This window comes from Cetorhinus maximus, chromosome 17 (genome assembly GCF_964194155.1).
Source record: "Cetorhinus maximus chromosome 17, sCetMax3.hap1.1, whole genome shotgun sequence".
In the NCBI taxonomy this organism is placed as follows: Eukaryota; Metazoa; Chordata; class Chondrichthyes; order Lamniformes; family Cetorhinidae; genus Cetorhinus; species Cetorhinus maximus.
In genome coordinates, this window is record NC_135895.1 from 44163541 (window position 1) to 44184511 (window position 20971).

At 42.4% G+C, this 20971-nt stretch overlaps 1 protein-coding gene across 9 annotated transcripts in view; it reads right to left on the reverse strand.

The window, feature by feature from the left end:
* Window positions 1–20971, reverse strand: part of osbpl9 (oxysterol binding protein-like 9) — a 279318-nt gene that overhangs the window by 101921 nt on the left and 156426 nt on the right. For 5 of the 9 annotated variants that reach the window (XM_078561120.1, XM_078561119.1, XM_078561118.1 and 2 more), the window contains one exon: window positions 5891–5986. The exons of 2 other annotated variants lie outside the window; for them this stretch is intronic. In XM_078561120.1, coding sequence (XP_078417246.1) covers window positions 5891–5986 — 96 coding nt within the window. Of the gene's footprint in view, window positions 1–413; window positions 469–5890; window positions 5987–17294; window positions 17449–20971 lie in introns of those variants that run through there. 2 more of the 9 variants (XM_078561124.1, XM_078561127.1) reach the window with 2 other exon arrangements.

Consider the following 20971-nt stretch of genomic DNA (forward strand, 5'->3'; position numbering starts at 1 on the left):
TTTCCCAAGAGGTGTTCAGTCTGCTTATTGATGTTTTTTTTTTTCGAACCTTACTGCACTCTCTTCCCAATGTGTTTTTGCAAATAATTTTGAAAAATAAAAGCATGAACATCAAAAACTTGTGTGCAAGTGAAATGTCAATGTTCTGATTACAGTGATGTAAGTTTTGCTTTGTGCTCTATAAATCTCTTTTTCTGCATTCCTTGTTTCTAATCTTTCCTTCTCTTCCCCTGAAGAGAAAGAGGGAGAAAGAAGACAGAGATGGAGTGAAAAAAAGTCAAAAAAAGTGTGCCAAAAAGAGACATGTTGGAGATGAAACCAAGTTCAAAGAGTGTGGTTAATCCTGTCACTGGTCCCTTTTCCTATCTCACTCTTTGCTTGAATGCCCTGTCGTTCTCCCACCGCCTCCTTACAGCTGAATATTTGCTGCCGTCTTTTGGATAACCCCACCAAAATCCTTTTCTGGTCCTGAAATCCTACCAGTCCCACAAACACATCTGACAAAAAAAAACAAAATAAAATCAATGAGCCAATCAATAAGAAATTTGAAGAACCAATAATAAAATATCCACCAAAGATACCCATCTGTCCACCTCACTGAAACTTTCAGATGGGTCACCATATTCCAATTCGAAATGCATAAGAAACTTCCATGCTGTCTGATATTTAGGAGTAATGCAATATATAAGTGTCTGCATTTACCCCTGATACCTGCCATGCTTGTTCAATTTTAAAAGTTATGTAATGCTGGGTCTCAAAATGCAACTTTCATTGTATATTTATATTGTGAATCAACATGCATTAACACATCAAAGCCTTCTGTTGTGTTTCCAGTACTGAGTCAGATATAACCATAGCATCAGAGGAGGAACATGATCACTTAATCTTTTATATGGCATTACAATAATAATGGATCAGGTCTTCCAGTCTCTGGGTCATCGGAGACCAAATGTACACCACCCCCAGGAAGCGCTACAGGATCCCTCTGAGGTCTCAAGGCACCGAATCCATGGGAATTGCCCAGGAAGTTTGAACTTCTGAAGGGCAATTCTCCTGTTTCCCGGAACCCAACTCTGAGTTAAGAGTGAGAGCGTCCAACGGTTCCAATTTACTTACTTGAGTAGTTACCCAGGAAATGTTAGACAGAAAAAACTTAGTCTAACTCCTTGGTACCTATACAACTGACTCCCCCAACTCAACCCGACTACCCCACCAAACAACCCCACTCCCCGTCTGACCACCACATCCCCAGCCAACTTCCCGCCCTGACCCCCCCAACATTGCCACCGAACTCAACCTGACTCGCACCCCCCCGCCCCTAAGACCCAATTAGCCTCGCCACCCATTTTCCCCATGTCCCAACCTTGCCACCCTACCCAGTTGCCATCCTATCCCCTTACCCACTTATTTCACCCACCCTACAGCACTCACTAGCACACTGAAAAGCTGTTTAAATGTCCCAAAGCTTTTCAGTGTGTTAGTGAACACTTAGCAGAATACCGCATCTAGTGCTGTAAAAAAGAGAGGCCGGCTTCTGCATGGATTCCCTTTGCTGATGTCTCAGGGGCTCCCTGAGCTAATTGAGTTCTGCAGGGTCCTCCACTGGAAGATTGGCCAGAAAAATTGAAGGTAGGTAAGTGGATACTTTTGTCTGATCAGTGTTGGAAATAGGGGGCTGCATTTTATGTACCCCCACTGGGTGTGTTTCTAGCAGGGGGCATATAAAATAGGATGGATTCCCACTCTACCATTTTCCCACCCATCCCCGAGCTCATCCCCATACTACAGGAGAGTAGGGGTGGGCAGGTGCCAAAATTGGCAGCCCTCCTGCCATATTTAAATAGATAATCAAGGGTCAATTAAGTTTGTTATCAAGCCAGTTGACCCTGATAATACTGTGCCCATGCTATAAAATGTTTGGCTTGGGCAGCTAGCTCGATCTTTTAAATACAATCTTCAAAAGGCAGTGTTAGGAAATAGAGATAGTTTGAGTAAATGATATGCGTATTTGGGTATGTTAGGAATAAGGTATATCTTTAAGTTTAATTTATATTTTTCTATTTGTGGGTTAAAAAGGTGAAACCTGGGATCTAGCTTCATTTTAGAGTGGAGACAGCAGGTCTAAGGCTTGTTATGTGGCTGCAGTCTAATGAGTTTTACGGCCCTTGAAGTAGAGAGTTGTGTTATCAAGGGGGTAGTCATTTAGGGAAGTTAAACAAAAAGGTAAAAAAAAACTGTGCTATTGCCTAGAAACACAGATCCAGAGAGAGGGGCCCACAAAGGCAGAGAAAACCAGAAAAGCAGTTTCAGTTCAGTTAAAGCCAGGATTCCTGAGAGGCTGGACAGCAGAGGGACAGTTAGCAAGTCCTAAACTAAAGTTGAAACCAGCTGCCAGGAGAAGCTGGACACAGGAGAGGAAACTACATGAGCAGGTTCCAGAAACTAAAGAAGAAAGTTCCAAATCCAGGGATATGGAACAGGAAAGGTCCCAAGAGGATAGATAAGTCAAAGGAAAAGGACAGGAACCTGGAAAAGGTCCTGTTAAGTGAAGTTAAGAGTGAGGAGCAGAGAGGAAGGCTCCAAGCTTTAAGCTTAAAGAGAAGCAAGCTACAGGGTGCAGATTTAAAGCAATATAGGCCTACAAGAAGCCAGAAGATCCAAATAGGCAACTGAAGGTCTGTAACTCCTTACTATGGGCATGAGAAGCAGTGGTGTTCTGTTGGCACAGCTGAGCTTTTGAGAGTGTGTGCATGGAAGGAAGTTTGAATGCATGTGGCGATCCAGGGGAGAGGAACATCAGAAGGGGAGTTCTAAACCCTGGAGGCGGACCTGAGAGAAAGCATCATTTCAAGATTCCAAAGTAAGTTCTTGGAGAGTGGAGACTGGAAACCCTTGTGTGAAAGGCGGAGTTCAGTGAGACCAGTTGGCTGACAGTGTGACAAGCAACTGAGGGGAGTTGACAAGAGATCCATAACATCTGTCTGGGGTAGCATCTATCTCTTGGTTTCAGAGTGCGGTGTGCCTGGCCACAGGTCGCCTATTGGTTTACATGGACTGTGACTTATTGTGAACATTAGAGTATAAGATAGTTTTTGTAACTTGCGTTATCCTTATAAATCTGTATATATCTTTAAAGGAGGAGTTATGGGTGAATGAATATTGTAACGTAGGTCATCTTTTCTTGTTTAATAAATGTTTTATTCTTGTTAGAAGTTCATCAGGTGACTCCTGTGACGCTATTCAGTAGCTACTCTTCACGTATCTAAACAAAAAATAAAAGTTAGGATCTACCAAGCCGGGTTCCACCTTGGGATTTGACTTGCCCAGTAGTAACATCAGCTGGGAAGGAAGGGTGTCTTCTACCTTTGGGAGCTGCCCTTTGAGGATCAGGGGATGCCCCCCACCAACTAAGATGGACTGCCACCCACCTCCCCCCACCCCCCATCTTTCTTCCAAACCCTCTAGTCTTAAACCCAACCCCCTCCACCTCATACCCAAAACCCACCCTGCCCTTAAATGTACATGTGCATGCACAAATGCACCCACTGCCCCTCCCTGTCCTAGTTCAATTTTCCCCATGCCTTCTAACCCTGCTTTACCTGAATCTTGCTTCACTCACCATGTGTAACAGTGCAGGAAATCAATGAACCTCATTAAAAGTCTTATGCTTTTGTGCCCTACTCCAACTACCTCTCACACTCCAGCTCTGCTTCACCTGAAGACTACACTGGCTCAACTCCCCATGTGCAAGGCCCGAAGAAATGTACTACTGTTACTTAATAATACACTGGCAGACTCTTCTATATTGATTGTGGTGACAGTATTGCAGAGCAGGGAACTGGAGCTTCAATGTCTACACAGGCTTCTTCATTGTGGGATCTGCAGATCAATTGATTTGAAGAGTCATGCTTCTTTTGAACTTTCTTTTATGAAGAAGCAAGACCTATGCTCATGAAACTGAGAAAACCTGTGTGGCTACTTAAATTTTCCAGTCCAACTGTGCAGCAGCAGATTACTACTCCACAAAAATAAGGACAAATCCAGTCCGGCCAATTACCGTTCTATCAGCCTACTTGCAGGCAACAACAAAGTGATGGAAGGCATCGTCAACAGTGCTATCAAGCAGCACTTACTCACCACTAACCCTTTCATCTCAGGTTCTGCCAGGGTACTCAGCTTCAAACCTCCGGGTCAGAGGCTGAGTACTCTGCAAATAGTGACTCACCTCCTGACTTCCCAAAGCCTTTCCTCAATCTGCAAGGACTGTGATGGAATACTCTCCACTTGCCTCGACAAGTGCAGCAATAACTACACTCAAAAAGTTGAACACCATCCAGGACAAAGCAGTCCAGTTGATTGGCACACTATCCACCACTTTAAACATTCACTCCCTTCACTACCTGTGCACTGTGGATGCAGTGTGTAACATCTATAAGATGCACTGCAGTAATTTGCAAAGTCTTCTTCAACAGCATCTCACAAACCAGCCCTTCTAAGTGGTAGAGGTTGCAAGGGCAGCAGACCCATGGAAAGATCAACACTTGAAAGTTCCCTTGAAGTCACACATCATCCTGACTCAAAAATGTATCTCTGTTCCTTCATTATCGCTGGGTCAAAGACATGGGACTCCCTCCCTAACAGCACTATGGGAGTACATCACCCGGTGACTGCTATGGTTCAAGAAGGTTGTTCACCACCAACTTCTCAAGGGCAATTAGGAATCAGTAATAAATACTGGTCTTGTCAGTGACACCCACGTCTCATGAATGAATATTAAAAAAAGCTCTGCTCGACCTAAAACAGAAATCAGATATGTCAAGATACTGAGGGAACAAAGCACTGATGTTAGCAAATGAGTAGATGAGCAGCATGGCCTTAAACTGAAGACTAAAATCAAACTCAATCAGGCCACTACTCATATCATCCTGCTGTCTGGCACAGAATCCTGGGTCTGCTACAGGCGCCATATCAAAGCTCTGGAATGCTCCCTAAGACACTTGAGTTCCATCATGAGAATTCAACAGCAGAACAAAATCAACAAGATCCCCCCCTTGTGCAAGGCTCAACAGCACTCTCCAAAAAATTCAACTAAGACAGTCAAGCCACGTTTCCCACATAGATGACTACAGAATCCCCAAGCAGGTCTTCTATGGGGAACTGTCTCAGGCCAAATGACATCAAGGTGGTTAGTACAAATGATACAAGGACATCTTAAAAAAAGAGCTTTACAAACTTCTGCATTGCAAACCACCTCTCTTGGGAAAACACTGCAGATGACTGGCCCAAGCGGAGACAAGCACTGAAATTTGGTTCAGCATGCTTCGGGGACCATCCATGCCAAGCTTGCAACATCCAATGTACCCAGAAGAAGGCTAGAGGTTGTGCAGCTGCAGAAGTTACCAACAATGACAACATGAACTGCCAGTTCTGTGGACAACCATGCCAATCTCATCAGGCTCTTCAGTCATGAGAGGACCCACAACAGATGAAATCGCTGACGGATTGGACACACTTAGATAATAAGGTATCTACCAGCAAGGAAGAGCAGCTCAAAATTCAGATTAAAAAGGAGCAGGTGTGCCTGAGGAATAGAGAAAGGATGCTGGCAGCTAGTGGGGCTAGGTAACTACAGCCATGGGATTTCATGCAGAGCTGTGGGGTGAGATGTTTTATAGTATGCACCTCTTATTTCTTTCTGGGGCTAGGTATAGCAAAATTGGCAGGAAACTTATGGCAGATTTCCAATTTTTGTTTTGGAATATGATTGGTCCACGTTGACTAAATGGCTGATAACACTTAAGCAATTATGTTTTGTATGTTGTATCACAGTGGACTTACTGCAAACTTGCCCAAGCTATTAAAACTTACAGGATAAATTAGATTCAATTACCTTCAGTTGATCAATTAAGATCTGTAAATAGGCATCAGCTTCAGCAAGCTTTTTGTCAAAATCTTGCACACTTGGAATAAATCCTGTTTCAACACCCTGTAAAAATAAGTATTAGAGTAAGTGGTGAGGTTTTTATGGCAACTAGCAGGAAACATTCAACAAAATGGTCTGAAATATTAATTCTCCCAGTGCCAGCACACCACATTCATATACACATTGAGCTCAATAAGATTTTTGAAAATACAAATCCAAAAGCAAAATGCTGTGGATTCAGGAAATCTGAAATACAAACAGAAAACGCTGGAAATACTCAGGTCTGGTAGCATCTGTGAAGTGAGAAGTGGAGTTAACATTTCACATCTGTGGCCTTTCAGCAGAGCTAGAAAAAGTTAGAAGTCTAAGTTTGGGAGCCAGAGAAACAGGGGAGGATGTGAAGAAGGTCAAAAGAGACAGTCTGTGATAGGGTGGGGGGCAGGAGAAATTAAATAACAAAAGATTTCAAAATGCAAAGCCAAAAGGAGTGGTAATGGGACAAGTGAAAAAACAAACTATGTGTCCACAGGATGTGAATGGCAGCATAGCTGCTGTCTGAATGTAAAGTAAATAAGAAACTGAAAGAAAAAATCTAACATGCAAAGAAACACAATACAAAACTAGGGAAACGGTTATGATCTAAAACCGTTGAACTCAATGTTGAGTCCAGAAGACTTAAAGTGTCCAGTTGAAAGGTGGGGTTCTAAGTCTCAAGCTTCATTGGAACACTATAGAAGGCCAAAGACAGAAAGGTTAAAGCCTTAAAACAACAGGGAGCTTGGGGGTCACACCTGTGGAATGAATGGAGGAGTTCTGCAAAGCGGTCAACTAGACTCCATTTGGTCTCCCCAGTATAGCGGAGATCACATTGTGAGTTGTCAATACAGTACAACAAATTGAAAAAGTACAAGTAAATTGCTGCTTCACCTCCACCTTCTCAAGGGCTATTAGAGATGAGAAACAAATGCAGGCCTGTCCAGTAACACTCACATCCTATGATGGGATAATAGGATTACTTGGGGCCTTGGACAGTGAGAAGGTAAAATAGCAGGTGTTGTATCTTGCGCTTGCATGGAAAGATGCTGCAGGAAAGGGCAGCGGGGGCAGTGTTGGGGTGACTAAAGAGTGGACCAGGGCATCACAGAAGGAATGGTCCCTTCGGAATGCTGAAATGGGAGAAAGGAGAAAGATATGTTTGGTGGTGGCATTAACTGGAGGTGGCAGGAAGGGAGGATGATTCATTGAACACAGAGGCTGGTGGATGAAAGGTGAAGAGGAGCCCTATAATGGTTCTGGGAGGGAGGGGAACAGATGAGAGCAGAAGTGCGTGAAATGGAACGGACACAATTGAGGCCCATGTCAACCACAGTGGGGGGATCCTCAGTTGTACTGTCCAAAGAGGTGTGATGGAGACAGAGAGACTGGAAGAAAGCAACAGTGTCCTTACAGGAAGCAGGGTGTGAGCAAGTGTCAAAGTAGCTGTGGGAGTCAATGCATTTATAGTAAATATTTGTTGATTGTCTCCATTTCTGGAGATAGGCTGAGAAATCAAGGAAGGGAACAGTCTGAGATAAAATCATATAATCTTAGAATTGTTACAGCAAGAAGGCAGCCATTCGGCCCATCGTGTCCATGCTGGCTCTCCTAAGGAGCAATTCACATACTGCCACTCCCCTGCCCTCTCTCCACATCCCTGTACATTCCTCCTTTTCAGATATTTAGAAAATTTATAAACATTTATGGCACAGAAGGTGGCTACTCTGCCCACCATGTCAGTGCAGGCTAAAAAAACAAGCCATCCAGCCTAATCCCATTTTTCAGCACTTGGTCCGTAGCCCTGGAGGTTACGGGGCTTCAAGTGCATATCCAGACACTTTTTAAATTAGTTGAAGGTTTCTGCCTCTACTACCCTGTCAGGCAGAGAGTTGCAGTCACCTACCGCCCTCTGGGTGAAAAACAAATTTTCTTCATCTCCCCCCTTAATCCTTCTACCAATCACTTTAAATTTATACCCTCTAGTCACTAGCCCCTCTGCTAAGGGGAATAGTTTCCCATCCACTCTATTCAGGCCCCTCACAACCTTGTACACTTCAATCAAATGCAAAAACACAAAAATTAGGAGTAGACCACATGGCCCATCGAGCCTGCTCCACCATTCAATACGATCATGACTGATCTTGGGCTTCAACTCCATTTTCCCACCCATTTCCCATATCTCTTAAAGGAAAAAACTGTACATCCCAGCCTTAAAATGCATTCAACGATGGGAGCGCCACAACCTCACGTCCACCTTCTCAAGCCCCTTCAGAATGTTGTAAGTTTCAATGAGAGCCTTTCATTCTTCTAAATTCCAGAGAATACAAGCCCAATTACTTAACCTCTCATCATAGGACAACCCGCTCATCCTAAGAACCAATATAGTGAACTTTCGCTGCGCCGCCTCCAAGGTGAGCATATAGTTTCTTAAATTTGGAGACCAAAACTGCACATAGTACTCCAGATGCGATCTCACCAAAATGCTGTACAACTGTAGTAACACTTCTTTATACTATAGTCCACCACCTTACAATAAAGGCCAACAAACCATTTGCCTTCCTAATTATTTGCTACACCTGCATGCTAACTTTCTGCATTCCTTGTACAAGCACACTCAAGTCTCTTTGAACATCAACACTTCGAAGTTTCTCACCTTAAAAAATATTCTGTTTTTCTGTTCTTACAACCAAAGTTAATAACTTCACACTTCCCTCTATTTTCCTCCATCTGCCATCTTGTTGCACACTCAATTAACTTGTCCATATCTCTTTGCAGCCTCTGTGTCCTCCTCACATCTTACCCTTCCACCTAGCTTGGAATCATCAGCAAACTTAGAAATATTACTCGCTGGCTCTTCATCTAAGTCATTTATATAGATTGTAAATAACTGAGGCCCCAAATCCCCTCAGCCTCCTGATTGACCAGGTGAAGGTGAGAGGAGGGTGGAAATTGGAAGCAAAGGCAATGACATTTTTCAGTTCAGGGTGAGAGCAGGAAACTGCACCGATACAGTCATCAATGCAGCAAAAAAAGTGTGAGCAGGGTCCCTGAGTAAGACTGGGACAACGAATGTTCCTCGTATCCCTAAAAAGGCAGGCATAGCTGAGACCCATGCAGATACTTGTGGCAACACCCTTTATTTTAATAAAGTGAGTGGAGTTGAAGGAGAAATTGTTCAATGTGAGAATAAGTTCAGCCAGGTGGAAGAGGGTGATGTTGGATGGGAACCGGTTGGGCCTCTGTTCAAGGAAGAAGCTCTCAGACCATTTGGTAGAGGTTGCAGGTATAGAGAGATTGAATGTCTATGGTGAAAAGGAGACAGTTAGGGTTGGAAACTGGAAAGTGTTAAAATTACAGAGGACCCTAGAAGGGTCATAGGTGTAGATAGCTGAAGAAATCAGTTCAGTGGGGCAGGAACAGATTGAAACCATAGGTATACCAGGGCAGTTCTGTTGGTGGATTTTGGGAAGGAGGTAGAAATGGGCTGTTCGAGGTTGGGGGACTATGAGTTTGGAAGCCCAGAGGAGATTGGGGTCAGTGACAGTCCTGGAAACAATGGTTTGATGTTCAATGGCTGAGTTATGGTCCAGGAGAGTTAGGAGCAAATGTCAGGGAGATGGCATTCAGCCTCTACTAGGTAACGGTCTGTATACCTGACAACACCACCACCACCCTTGTCAGCAGTTTGATGATTTTGTTAGGGTTGGACCTTACAGAATGGACTGCTGCAATTTCAGGGCAAATTCGGTTCGAGTGAGCGAGATGATGAGAGAAATTGAGACAGCTGATGTCATGCTGGGCAGTTTTCACTTCTCCTTCAATTCCACTCACTTCCTCCAAATAAAATGGCGTTGCTATGGGTACCTGCATGGGTACTAGTTATGCCTGTCTTTTTTGTGGAATGTCGAATATTCTTTGTTTCAGTCCTATTCAGGACCCCAGCTCCCTCACCTCTTTTCCCAGTAAATTAATGACTGCATTAGTTCAGTTTCCTTGCTCTCATTCTCAAATGGAAAATTTCATTGACTTTGTTTCTAATTTCCATTATTCTCTAACCTGCACATGGCCCATCTCCAACTCTTCCCTTCCTCCACCTCTCCGTCTCCAATTCTGGGGTTAGGATTTCAACCAATCTTCATTATTAGCCCATGAAGTCCCAAAGCTACCTTGACTATACTTCCTCACACCCTCCTTCCTGTAAGGACTCTATTCCATTTTCCCCATTTCTCCACCTCCTTCACATCTGTTCAAATGATGTAACCTTCCATACTAACGTTTCCAATAGGTCTTTCTTTTTCCTCAAGTGATTGACAGGGCCTGTGGTCATGTCCATTCTATTTCTGTTGTTCTCATCCCTTCCTCTCTCTCCAAGAACCACAATAGGGTTCCCCTTGACCTCACTTTACACCACATCAGCCTCTGCATTCTGTGGATTGTCCTCCACCATTCCCGCCAACTTGTGTGTGATGCCACCTTTCCATCCCCTTCCCTTGCAGCATTCCATAGGGACAATTCCCTCCATAACACCTTGGTCCACTCCTTCATCACCGCCAACAATTCCCCCTCACCTCCCAGTTCACCTTCCCTGCAAGTGCAGGAGATACAATAACTACCTTTTTCCTCCTCTTTGGTCACTGTCTAAGGCCCCAAACACTCCTTCCAGGTGAAATAACAATTTACTTATACCTCTTTCAATTTAGTATACTGTATTCACCGCTCATGATGTCGTCTTCTCTACATTGGGAAAAACAAATGCAGACTGGATGACCATTTTGCAGAACACCTCCATTCAATCCACAAGCATGACCCCAAGCTTTCAGTCCCATCAGTTTAATTCTCCACCTTGCCTCCCACTCTAACCTTTCTGTCTTTGGCCAGCTAGTGTCCCAAGGAAGCTCAACACAAGCTCGAAGAACAGGAACTCATCTTTCAACTGGGTGCTTTATAGCCTTCTGGACTCAACACTGAGTTCAACAATTTAAGATCATGACCTCTGTTCCCATTTTGTTTCCTGTTTCTTTGCTCATTAAATTTTTTTTTCCCCTCACATTTCTTTCTTATTTCCTTTACTTTGTGTTCAGATGACATTCAAAGTTCCACTAGACACATCTTATGTTTCTTTACTTGTTCCATTATCACTACTATTGGCCTTGCACCATGTAACCTTTTGTAACTTAATCTCTCCTGCCCTCCAACCTATCAGAGACCTCCCCTTTTGGTTTTTTTCACATCCTCCCCATTTATACTGAATGGGGAGATGGTGGCGTAGCCATAATGTTGCTGGACTAGTATTCCAGCTGCCCAGGCTCTGGGGAAAAAGATTCATATCCCACCATGGCAGCTGGTGGAATTTAAATTCAATTAATAAAATCTGGAAATGAAAGCTTGTTTCAGTAATGTTGACCATGAAACGATCATCAATTGTTGTAAAAACCCATCTGATTCACTAATGTCCTTTAGGGAAGGAAATCTGCTCTCCTTACCTGGCCTGGCCTACATGTGTCTCCAGGCCCACAGCAATGTGGCTGACTCTTCGCTGCCCTCTGAAATGGCCCAGCAAGCCACTCAGTTAAAGGGCAATTCGAGATAGGCAATTCGAGATGGGCAACCACCTTGCCAGCGACGCACACATCCCATGAAAGAAAAAAAATTCTTTCAAAACCTATTACATTTCTAACTTTTCCTAGTTCGAATGAAAATTCACTGACTTGAAACATTAAGTCTGTTTCTCGCTTCACAGATGCTACCAGAAGCAATTTTTGCTTTTATTTGAAAATACAAGTTACACAAGAAGTGGACTTACTACAGAATAGCACTCAATTTATTACCTACACATCAATATAATTAACACAAACTTAATCCAAATTAGATGGAAACTATTAAAATGATCAAAGCAGCAGTTTACAGCTTTGGGCTTTTAACACCATGTTGTTTCTCAACATGCTAATAGCTGTTCTGGTGAAAGATCATCACCTGAAACGTTAACTGTTATTCTCTCGCTACAGATGCTACCAGTGGCTGAGTACCTCCAGCATTTGCCATGCTTATTTCAGGTTTCCAGCATCCACAGTATTTTGCTTTTGTGCTAATGACCTGCAAGTGACCTTTATCCAGGACATTCCAAACACTGCCTATTTTCTGCCCTTTCAGAGATAAATCTCAAAGGCCAACAATCACCTCACATGCAGTAATCTGCTTAATGGATTTAGTGTAGTCCCGCTTCATATTATCAAATTCTCTTTGAAATAGTGGATATTACCACAACGACTAGTAGCATACAGTCTAAAGCAGATAAAAATACATGTTTAACAAAATAAAGGAACATCAGGCATAATCATGTCTTTTGACTTAATTTAAATATCTACCAATTGACAAGCTCAAGTTTTGTTGCTATGGTATGAATTCAGACTTCATTTTGATCTCCTGCACCATCTGTAAGAGAGATTTCCAGTTTCACCAAATGAAAAAAAGAGTTAAGTGCCCACCTCTTACAGAAAGCTGATTTTCAACACCATATATGTCAAAAGCCAACATTTATGGGAAATATTAATTGCTTTCTACAGAGCAAATCAAATGTCATGGAGCTGCCCAATTAATATGGCAGTCTGCTCACAGCTAGTTTCCAAACAAATCAAACATTTCATGCAAAAAATTAGAGAGAATAGACAATACATAAAGATTGCCATCAAAAGAGACAGTTCTCACCACGTGTGACATAAAAGCTGTCTGAAACAATTTATGCGTAAGTTAAATACATTTGTTTATTCACTGGTTAGGAAATTAAATCTATTAAATACATTTTTTCCATTTGTGCTTCACGGTGTAGTGATTTCAGGTGTGATTTTGTTTTATTCATTCGTGGGATGTGGGCGTTGCTGGCTAGGCCAGCATTTATTGCCCATCTTGAATTGCCCTCGAGAAGGTGGTGGTGAGCTGCCTTGTTGAACCGCTGCAGTCCATGTGATATAGGTACACCCACGCTGCTGTTAGGGAGGGAGTTCCAGGATTTTGACCCAGTGACAGCGAAGAAATGGCGATATATTTCCAAGTCAGGATGGTGAGTGGCTTGGAGGGGAATTTCCAAGTGGTGGTGCTCCTATGTGCCTGCTGCCCTTGTCCTTCTAGGTGGTAGTGTCGTGGGTTTGGAAGGTGCTGGTTAAGGAGCTTTGGTGCGTTCCTGCAGTGCAAATTGTATGTGGTACACACTGCTGCCACTGTGCATTAGAGGTGGAGGGAGTGCCAATCAAACGGGCTGCTTTGTCTTGGATGGTGTCAAGTGGTGTTGAAGCTGTACTCATCCAGGCAGGTGGAGAGTATTCCATCACACCCCTGACTTGTGCTTTGTAGATGGTGAACAAGCTTTGGGGTGTCAAATGGTGAATTACTCGCCGCAGGATTCCTAGCCTCTGACCTGCTCTTGTAGCCACAATATTTATATGGCTAGTCTCAGTCCAGTTTCCGGTCATTGGGGATCCCCAGGATGTTGATAGTGGGGATTCAGCAATGTTAATGCCATTGAATGTCAGGGAGTGATGGTTAGATTCTCTGTTGTTGGCAATGGTCATTGACTGGCACTTGTGTGGCGTGTACGTTACTTGCCACTTGTCAACCCAAGCCTGAATATTGTCCAGGCCTTGCTGCATTTGGACGTGGACTGCTTCAGTATCTGAGTCGCCGCGAATGGTGAACATCATCAGCAAACGTCCCCATTTCTGACCTTATGATGGAAGGAAAGTCATTGATGAAGCAGCTGAAGATGGTTGGACCTAGGACACTACCCTGAGGAACTCCTGCAGTGATGTCCTGGAGCTGAGATGACTGACCTCCAACACCCGCAACCATCTTCTTTCGTGTTATGTATGACTCCAACCAACATAGAGTTTTCCCCCTGATTCCCATTGACTCCAGTTTTGCTAGGGCTCCTTGATGGCACACTCGTTCAAATGCTGCTTTGGTGTCAAGGGCAGCCACTCTCACCTCAACTCTAGAGTTCAGCTCTTTTGTCCATATTTGAACCAAGGCTGTAATGAAGTCAGGAGCTGGATGACCCTGGCGGAACTCAAACTGAGCATTGGAGAATAGGTTATTGCTAAGCAAGTGCCACTTGATATCACCGTTGGTGATCCCTTACATCACTTTACTGATGATGATCGAGAATAGACTGATGGGGAGGTAATTGACTGGGTTGGATTTGTCCTGTTTTGTTTACAGGACATACTCGGGCAATTTTCCTCATTGCCGGGTAGATGCCAGTGTGGTAGCTGTACTGGAACAGCTTGGCTAGGGGCGCAGCAGTTCTGGAGCACAAGTCTTCAGTACTATTGCCAGAATATTGTCAGAGCCCATAACCTTTGCAGTATCCAGTGCCTTCAGCAGTTTCTTGATACAACGTGGAGTGAATCGAACTGGCTGAAGACTGGCATCTATGGCGCTGGGGACCTCTGGAGGAGGCAGAGATGGATCATCCACTTGGCACTTCTGGCTGAAGATAGTTGCAAATACTTCAACCTTTTATCTTTTGCACTGATGCGTTGGGCTCCCCCATCATTGAGGAGGGGGATATTTGTGGAGCCTCCTCCTCCAGTGAGTTGCTTAATTGTCCACCATCATTCATGACTGGATGTAGCAGGACTGCAGAACTTAGTTCTGATCCGCTGATTGTGGAACCACTTAGCTCTGTCTATCTCTTGCTGCTTATGCCATTTGGCATGCACGTAGTCCTGTTTTGTATCTTCCCGAGGTTGACACCTCATTTTTATATACGTGTGGTGCTGCTCCTGATATGCCCTCCTGCACTCTTCATTGAACCAGGGTTGATCCCTTGGCTTAGTGGTAATGATAGAGTGGGGGGCATGCTGGGCCACGAAGTTACAGATTGTGATCGAGTACAATTCTGCTGCTGCTGATGGCCCACAGCGCCTCATGGCTGCCCAGTCTTGAGCTGCTAGATCTGTTCAAAATCTATCTCATTTAGCACAGTGATAGTGCCGCACAACACAATGGAGGGTATCCTCAATGTGAAGACAGGATTTCATCTCCTTAGTGCAGCAGTCACTTCTACCAACACTGTCATGTTCAGATGCATCTGCGAGGCAGGTTGGTGAGGACAAGGTAAAGTATGTTTTTCCCTCTTGTTGGTTCCCTCACCACCTGCCCAGTCTAGTAGCTACGTCCCTTAGGACTCGACCATCTTGGTCGGTAGTGGTTCTACCGAGCCACTCTTGCTGATGGATATTGAACTCCCCCACCCAGAGAACAGTCTGTACTTCCTCCAAGTGCTGTTCAACATGGAGGAGTACTGATTCATCAGCTGATGTAGGCGGTACGTGGTAATCAGCAGGAGGTTTCCTTGTCCATGTTTGTCCTGATGCCATGAGACTTTATGGAGTTCGAAGTCGATGTTGTGGACTCCCAGGGCAACTCCCTCCCAACTGTATACCACTGTCCTGCCACCTCTGCTGGGTCTGTCCTGCCGGTGGGACAGGACACACCCAGGAATGGTGGTGTCTGCTACATTAGCTATAAGGTATGATTCCGTTAGGATGACTATGTCAGGCTGTTGCTTGAGTTGTCTGTGAGACAGCTCTCCCAATTTAGGCACAAGCCCCCAGATGTTCGTAAGGAGGACTTTGCAGGGTCGACAGGGCTGAGTTTGCTGTCGTCATTTCCGGTGCCTAGGTCGGTGCAAGGGGGTCTGCCCGGTTTCATTCTTTATCCAATTTTCTGTAGCAGTTTGATACAACCAAGTGGCTTGCCATTTCAGACTGAGTCTGGAGTCACACATAGGTCAGACCACGCAGATTTCTTTCCAGGAAAAGAGTGAGCCAGATGGGCTTTTATGACAATCAACGATGGTTTCATGGTCATCATTAGACTTTTAATTCCTGGTTTTTATTGAATTCAAATTTCACCATCTGCCGTGGTGGGATTTGAACCCGGGTCCCCGGAGCATTATCCTGGGTATCTGGAATACTAGTCCAATGACAATACCACTACACCACCACCTCCCTGGAGTGGTAGAATAATGCATAAATCAGCTTGCTGATCTGACTAAAGCAAGAGTGGAGAGGCCACTTTTTGTAGGCTGTCTCATGTCGTACAAAGACTAACACAACATGCAATAAAATTCCAGCAAATATACATTTTAAAATTTGCTTCATCAGTCCTAAATTTACTTTTAACTTTCAGTATTAAGAAACATTAAGCTCCCCCAGAATACTATTAAATTTAAAGAAAGAATGGGCTTGCATCTATACAGTACCTTTCACAACCTCAGGAAGCCCCCTCTGCACTTTACTTCAAAAATACCTAATTGCTTTAATGTCACTGTCGTAACGTAGGGAATTGTGGCAACCAAACTGCACATGGCAAGGACCCACATATACCAATGAGATGATGACCATTAAATGATGTTGGTTGAGGGATAAATATTGGCCAGGACACAACTTTAAAAGATGCTCCTTAAATTAAATCAATGAATTTGTCTACTAGTTAGATTATATACACAATTTGCATGTTAGAGAGAAACAATCCAGGCTCTGTCCCGAGAATCACAGAATTTAAAAGCATAGAATGAGGCTGTTCAGCTAATCATTCCTGTGCTGGCTCAGTGAAAGCATGATCCTATTTCCCTTTCCTTTACCCACATTCTTTTAAATTTTTACTTTCAAATATTTATATACCCCTTTTATAAGCTTTCATGGGTGTTATCTACACCACTCTTCATAGTAGGGCATTCATGCCCCAACAACCATCTGTATTTAACAAAATCTCCCATTCTCTCTCTTCATCCTTTGTGAATAATTTTGACTTTATACCATCTAGTTACTGAATCACTGAATAGCAGAACTAGTTTTCCCCAATTTACTTTATGAAAGACGTTTATAACTTTGAGCACTTATTTTATAACTCCTCTTAATATTCTTTATTCTAATAGAAACAATCCCAGTCTCTCTAGTCTTTGAAAAAACACACTAATTACTTGATCACATAATGGCTGATCATTGTTTACCCAAATTAGGTTTAGTGAATAAAACCAACTAGCTTTGACTCCCATTCATTTAAACTGAGTGACTGCATGGACTCGATCCATATTGACCAAGAAGGATCCATTTCTGATGACTGGTTTATTGGCAGTTTCGCAGCTGGGAAGGCAGTGAGGAATGCAGTAGTAGTAGTGCCCTTGGGTAGATGATGGTAGGTGTGAGAGGGAGAAGAGAAGCACATGTAAGGTTCATACTACCGATAACCTATTCAATGGACCTTGCTGGAATGTCCTTGTGAGCACAACAATGTACTCTGCTGTGTTGCCCCTCTCAGTCAAGTTACTACTCACCATCTAGGCTTACATGTGGAAAATGGCATGGTCTTATTTGCCTATGGAACTGTATTCAACATGAACCATCTGGTTTCAGAGCAATTTCACGAAGACAACCAGAATAATTTCATAAGGCAGCTTCCGTGTCTTTTAGTGCCAAAAAATTTCAGTCCTGAAATTTTTTTTAAAAATAATTTTTTATTCCATATAGTGAGTTTGAGAAGTGTTCATATAATTAACAATATTCTTCAAATAAAAACTAATAATTTAGCTGTTTAATAGAGAGTAATCAAAGCAATGCTTGTGTATTCTCCAGAACTAATAAATCAAAAGATTTTACCACAATTTAGTCTGGAGTACTATGTTCACCAAAAAAATTAATAAACCATGTACTGCATCCAAGTTTACAGTTTACTTGAACAAAATCATAAACTTACTCTTTATACAGGCATTTATGGTTTGGCTATACATAAATAGTGAAAATCTAATGCTGGTTTGTGATGTTATGGGGGCTAATTTTAGCAATATGGCTGAACATTTGGCGAAAATAGACTGGGTAAACCTGCTAGATAAGCAAATAAATATGGAGGATAAATATGTCTTCAAAAGCATTCTAATATAAAATGAGGTTCGTGTGTGCCCCAAAGGTTAAAAGAGGGCACAAATAAAGAGAAGCTCATTATAGCTAACAAGATATATGCCAAGATAAATTAAACTTTAAATAAAGACATTTTACAGAATTAAGCAAGTCAATTCAGAGGAGAATGTAGACAAATTTCACACACAATTAAGGAAAACAAAAGCAGCAACCAGGCAAGTTGGGAAATCTTTGAAAAAGCACAGAATCATGGTAGCAATAACAGAAGCTTCCTCAGATATGCTATCAATTAGAAGACCTTAAAATGTTATCGGCCACTGAAAGACAATTCAGAACAGATGAACAGATTCCCAGGTGTTAGCAGAACTGTTAAGTGACTATTTTGCATCACTATAGATTCCTGTGGATGATGCTCAGATTCTAGTTGTAAGACTTATTGAAGTCAATAACATTATAAAGTAATGTCATCTTGGATAGAATAGGAAATTCCAGGTCTAGATGACATCCATCCCAAGGTGGTTCAGGATGTGAGGCAAGTGTTCTGTGAACCTCTTGCCCATATCTTTAGTACAATACAACCATGGATTGTTCCCTTAGATAAGAAAGGTAATTTATGTAGTTCTGATTTTCAAAAAAAGGACAACTCAGAGTCAAAGGAGCTACAGGCCATTCAACTTGACATCAATTATAGGGAAATTACTTGAGGGAATTTTGAGATGCTCATGATCACTCGGAAAGAGAAGGGGCCATTAGAGATATGCAACACAGCTTCCAGAAAAGAAGGTTGCGTCTTACAAACTTGATTCAGTTTTTTGAAGAGTTAGTGGAGGAGGATAATCTGGCTAATATTGTTCACCGAGACTTACCAAAACGCTTCAATAGGGTATCTTAACCAAATTACTTCACGAGATAGAATCTTGTGGTATCAATGGAAATTTTATATACTGGATTAGGAATTGGTTTCCTCTATCAGAATGCTGCAGCCGATGTTGTGAATCAGCTTAGAGGCTGGTGTCCTCCAGGAACCAGGTGGTAGGCCTACAACTGATCTGCATTTTCATTATAATGATACCGGAGATTGGTGTCGGGTGTAGAGTCAGCAAGCATACAGATGATATTAAAATCTGTGCAAGTGTTAAGACTGTAGAGAAGGGCAATCTCCCGCGAAAAGATTTCGATGCACAATATGCAAATGGACATGGCCGATAACTTAAATAAATCCAGTGCGATTCATGTAGGTAGGACCAACACAGAACATACTTATTTACAGTCAACAACACTGAAATTGGTTGAGGGAGTAAATTATCTTGGTGTTATGGTGCACAGACTGTTCAAGGCCAATGCACAGAAGCCTTAGCCAAAGTAAACAGGGTATTAGGTTGTATTAATACAACAATTCAACAGAACTCATAAGGATACCACTCTGCTCATCATGTAAACAGTATGTTTTAACAGTTTACACAGACATGGTTAATGTGATCTTCTGAACTGGTTTTGATTGCATGAAGAGATTAGAGAAGAATTTTTCATATTTCTTTTTCCTGCCCCAGGAGATTTCATGCTACTGCAGCCTGGGAAGTGCCTGGTCATAATGCGCCAGACAACATGAGTATGGGCAGGCTTGATAAAGCAACTAGTCTTTTCCGGCCCATCATTTTTGTCTGTTCATATAAATCTTCTCCCACATTGCTCTAGCTATTGGACGTTTTTTTTAAATAACAAAAAAAGGACTGTGCTTTCTCTTCTAACTCATGATGTCTTGAGCAACAGGGAAGCACAGCAAAGGCCAATATATCTAATATGTGCACAGGTACATTTCTAGAGGAAATCACTGGATAATACAGCTAGTTATTACTTCCTTAACCTAGGGACACTGAGGGCAATAGCAATGTGCCCCACTATTCCTACAAAATAGTCTAATTCTGCACCAAGCAACAATCAAAGATGTAACCTTCTTATTTTCAATGGCTCAGCCACTCAACTGATCAACTCGAGTCAACAAGGGAAGCTCAAAATTTTTTTGAAACCTAAACAAAGGAAAGCCTTTTTATGTACAAAAAGTTAGAAATTTCAGTATTTGTAAGTCCATTGTGTTTGATACTCAAAATGATCTGTGGTCAGTCAAGTAATTAAGTCTTCGAAATACTGCCTCCCAAACTGGATTCACAATCATCAGAACCTATTCCCTTATCAGAAGTAAAAAAAGAACTTTGAATCATTTACATGCACTGGTTCCAGTACATACATAAAAAGGTTAAGATTAAAGGCCCCACGTTTTCCTTAGGACACGGGGAGATAGAGAACAAGTTCTTAAAAAACAAAGTGAAATTCCTCAAAAACTTCATTTTGTCTCATTGCAGCAAATTCCAAAGTACAGAACTAAAAAATATATTTGCAAAACAATAAAAGCACTTTTATTCCAGTATTGCTTTTGGATTTAAAGCTGATCTTAATTTCACTGCAATTTTCAGAAAATTGATTCAGTGCTACAATTGACATTATTATCAAAAATGACTATTACAGTTATCACCAATTTGAAAAAATTCAAAGAGGATTAAGCTTTATGAAAAAGATCATTTTACAAAGGAAAGCTATTTTTCCCAGCTTGGGGCATAGTGCAGGAGGGAGGGCTTCAGATGCTTGGGGACTAAGATCAGTCCTGGGTCAGGATTCATCCAAAAAAAAGGGATGAGCTGCACCTCAACAGGACTGGGACAAATGTTCTCGTAGGGAGGTTCACATGTGGTTGGAGAAGGTTGCAACTAAATTGGCAGGAGGTGGGCGCCAGCATTTAGAAGCAGGAAGAGAAATAAGGTGCATAAAGGACTGCATTGGATAGTACTAGAGAAGGAAGTTGTCCATTATTAGATAGCAGCAGACTAAGAAGGACTGCAAGGAATACAAAGACAAGCTTAGAATGCATATTTGTGAATGCACAAAGTTTGGTGAAGAAGGTTGGTAAGTCACAAGGACAAATAACCATGTGAAAATATGATGTAGCGGCAATAACTGAAATATGGCTTTAAAATGGTGAGCAGAGGGCGTATAATATTCAAGGACACAAAGTGTTATGAAAAAATAGTGAAAAATGAATGGG